The 3,472-nt window shown below is 46.3% G+C and overlaps 1 protein-coding gene across 1 annotated transcript in view; it reads right to left on the minus strand.

Moving 5' to 3' along the window:
* Nucleotides 1-2,243: 2,243 nt before the first annotated feature.
* The window catches only part of ASCL1 (achaete-scute family bHLH transcription factor 1), a 3,301-nt gene continuing 2,072 nt past the window's right edge, over nt 2,244-3,472 (minus strand). The window contains exon 2 of the mRNA XM_019515359.1: nt 2,244-3,472. Within this exon, the coding sequence (XP_019370904.1) occupies nt 2,943-3,472 (530 nt within the window). The 3' untranslated portion in view covers nt 2,244-2,942.

Here is a 3,472-nt window from a genome sequence, read left to right on the forward strand (position 1 = left end):
GGGGGGGGGACAGGGGAAGGGAATTTCTGAGTCTGCCTTACACATTGTAGCAAACAACAGCGTAACTTTGCCTTTAGTTTAATGAGTCTGGATATTTACTATTCAAAAGTGAGCAAAAAAGAACACCTGTCTACACAAGGAAGAGAAATTTCGCTTTTGTAACAGAATGAAACATTATCCTAATGTTATATTCATAGCCATAAATTACTCGCTACACTTTCTTTGCATACCTTATCTATACACTTGCAAAAGTGGGTAAATAAAAAGCTGAGATGCCTGAGAGAGCCAGCTAGAGAGAGAGAATGGATGGAGACGTATAACGGTTATTATTTTCATAACTAAACATTAGTTCTACCATCGGTTAAAACAATGAGTGTTTGTACTGAAGTAATGAGGGAATTAGCGATCCTCCCCCTTAAATCACATATTAAGGAAGCAGGGGCGTAGGCAAATGCATGTTTAAAGATATCCCGTGATGCAAATACATACATACATACATACATACATTATATATCTATGTATATATATAGATATATAGATATATGCATACATACATGCATACATACATGCATTATATATATACATACATGCATACATATATATAGCTATATATAGCTATACATATATAATATATATATATAATATAGTAGATATATATATATACACACCTATATATCATTTTATATAGATATGTATATATCTATATCTAAATAGATATATGTCTATATATGTATCTATACACACACACACACACGCACGCACACACACATATCCGGTGTATTCAAGCCAGCAGAGTTGAGATTTTTTTTCAAAATGTAATCCCGGGCAGATAAATGGTAATTGGTACGCAAAACCAGGCTAGATTTTTAACTCTGCAAGACACACTGGTTCTCTCCCTCCTTTGTGGGTTTTTTTTGTTTTTTTTTTTTGTAAGATGCATTTTGCGCTTGGCTTTCCGCTTGGCTTGATGCACGCAAACTGAATTTGCAAGTAATGCAGGAGCCAGGCAAAAAAAAAAAAAAAAATTAGGAGGCGAATTCTGGTCACGTCCTTGCTAACTGACAACAAGCAGGCCAGCCAAAAAGGAGGAGGGGGGAAAGAGTCCAATTTCTTTTTGAATCTTGGTAATTGGGTACTTTTACACGCAGATCACGCTATTTGGATAGAATAACAAGCTTAGAAAGATCAGTGTCTCTAATCTGCCACACATTTCTACTTCTCCGCTTTTTTTATTTACCTCCCCCCTCTCTTTCCCCAGTGATTTTTTTAAAATTTATTTATTGCTTGTCTCGCATAAATATAGGAAAGGCAACAAAGTAGCGTGTATTTTTCCGTGGCACTATGCGTTGGCCCGTATTGTCTGTCCTCTTCCCTGTTTCGCGGGAGGCTGCCCGGGCCAGGGCAGAGCAGTGAAAATGTGGGATGCAGCGCCCTCTTTTTTTAGGGTTCATTCTTTTGGGAAATTCTTTAATGTGCAGTGATTTCACGAAGGACAATGAAGCCATTAATCATCCCCTCGCCTCTTGCTTTGGATACACATTTGCAACACAGAAGGGCAAGAAAACAATCGTCATACCTCCATAGCTTTGCATACATATGCCTATGTCTACATATACATATAAGTTACATCCATCACAGACAACAAAACAGGTCGTATGCAACTTATCCCTGGCAGGGGAGGATCACTTCACAGTTTGCCCCTTCACACAGAGGGGCAGGAACCAAATATACATGCAATAGGCAGCTGATCATTTTCATTAAAAAAAAAGAGTTTTATTACGAAACTAGTTTGTATAAAACAGGGTTATACAGGACCTTTGTAAGTTTGTAATAGAACAATAAGAAAAGGCAGTGGCGTCAGGTTCTCGTTTGTTTGCTTGCTGGTTTTTTTGTTTTGTTTGCTTTTTTTTCCCTTTCCCCCCTCAAAAAAAGGCAGCATAGACAACAAATGGCTCCCGTTTGGCGTTTGGACAATAGCTGCATAAAACTTTGTTCACTCTGAACACGGTTTAATAACATTATTAATACATTAAGAAAGTTGCTATAAAGTAAGACACGTTGGTGCTAAAGTACATCTGGAGGAACCCCCGAGTCCTTTACAACAGCCACATAAAAAAGATGGCAGTTGTAAGGTAAGGTGGGACTACACGTCTAGAGAGCAGGAGGTAAGAAGCATGACATTCCCCGCAAAAAGGACACACACACACACACACACACACACACACACACACACACAAAAAGTATCAAGATATACACATTTTAAAACCATTTGTACAAAACCTCTATAAATCTCTCTCTCTCTTATGTACAAAAATAGCTTAATATATCCCCAAACTGGTTAGGATAGATACAAATAGATTTGTTTTGTTTTGTTTTGTTTTTCTTATAATAAAAAAATTCACAAAAAAAGATTGGAAGCATTTTGAGGAGGGAGGTGGTAGCAAAAAAAGAGGCCGGGGTGGGGGAAGGGCTCTTTGAGTACAGCAGAGTTGAATTTCCAAAATGAGGGGACTAAGTTTGTCCACAGGGGGAAGGGGCCAGGGCTGGAAGTGGGGGAGGAGGAGGATGCGGGGAAGAGCTCCTCGCTGGGTGGAGGGTAGGCAGCGCTCTTCCCCGGCCGGAGGGGAGGGGGACACCGGCCGGTGAGGCCGCATGCTTGAGCAGGCAGCTTTCAAGTCCGTCGTGGTCCTTGTGGATCATCTGAGCGGAGTGCAAAGGCAGTGAGTGCTTCAGTCTTCCTGGAGAGGCGCCCCCCACTCCCCCTCGTGTGCTTGGGCTGGAGAGATCTCTGCACACGCTCATTCTCTCTCTCACACACACACGCGCGCGCGCGCACACACACAGATTTCCTCCGTGTCCTCCCGAGAGGAGCGGGAAGAGGGGTGGGGGTGAGCGGGGAGGGAAGCCCCGCGCCCAGGAGCATCCTCCCCGGGCCGGGCGACTCAAAACCAGCTGGTGAAGTCCAGCAGCTCCTGCTCCTCGGGGCTGAGCGGGTCGTAGGATCCTTCGTCGGAGGAGTAGGAGGAGACGGGCGAGCCGGCCATGGAGTTCATGTCGTTGGCGTAGCCGGGGGAGATGGTGGGCGAGAGCACGCCGGCCTGGAAGGCGGCGCTCACGGCGTCGTGCTCGTCCAGCAGCTGCTGCAGGGCGCGGATGTACTCGACGGCTGAGCGCAGCGTCTCCACCTTGCTCATCTTCTTGTTGGCGGCGCCGTTGGGGACGTGCTCCCGCAGGGTGGCGAAGCCCAGGTTGACCAGCTTCACGCGGTTGCGCTCCCGCTCGTTGCGCCGCGCCACTGCCGCGGGCTGCTGCTGGGGCAGGCTGTAGCCGAAGCCGCTGAAGTTCAGGCGCCGCTTGCAGCGCATCAGCTCCGGCGACGACGAGCGCTGGCGCTTCACCGGCTTGGCCGCCGCCCCCTTGCCGCCCGGGGACGCCTGCCCGCCCGCCGGGCTCGGCTGCTGCTGCGGCTGCT

The sequence above is a fragment of the Gavialis gangeticus genome, unplaced genomic scaffold, assembly GCF_001723915.1.
Source record: "Gavialis gangeticus isolate Ggan-Ray unplaced genomic scaffold, GavGan_comp1, whole genome shotgun sequence".
Classification (NCBI taxonomy): domain Eukaryota; kingdom Metazoa; phylum Chordata; order Crocodylia; family Gavialidae; genus Gavialis; species Gavialis gangeticus.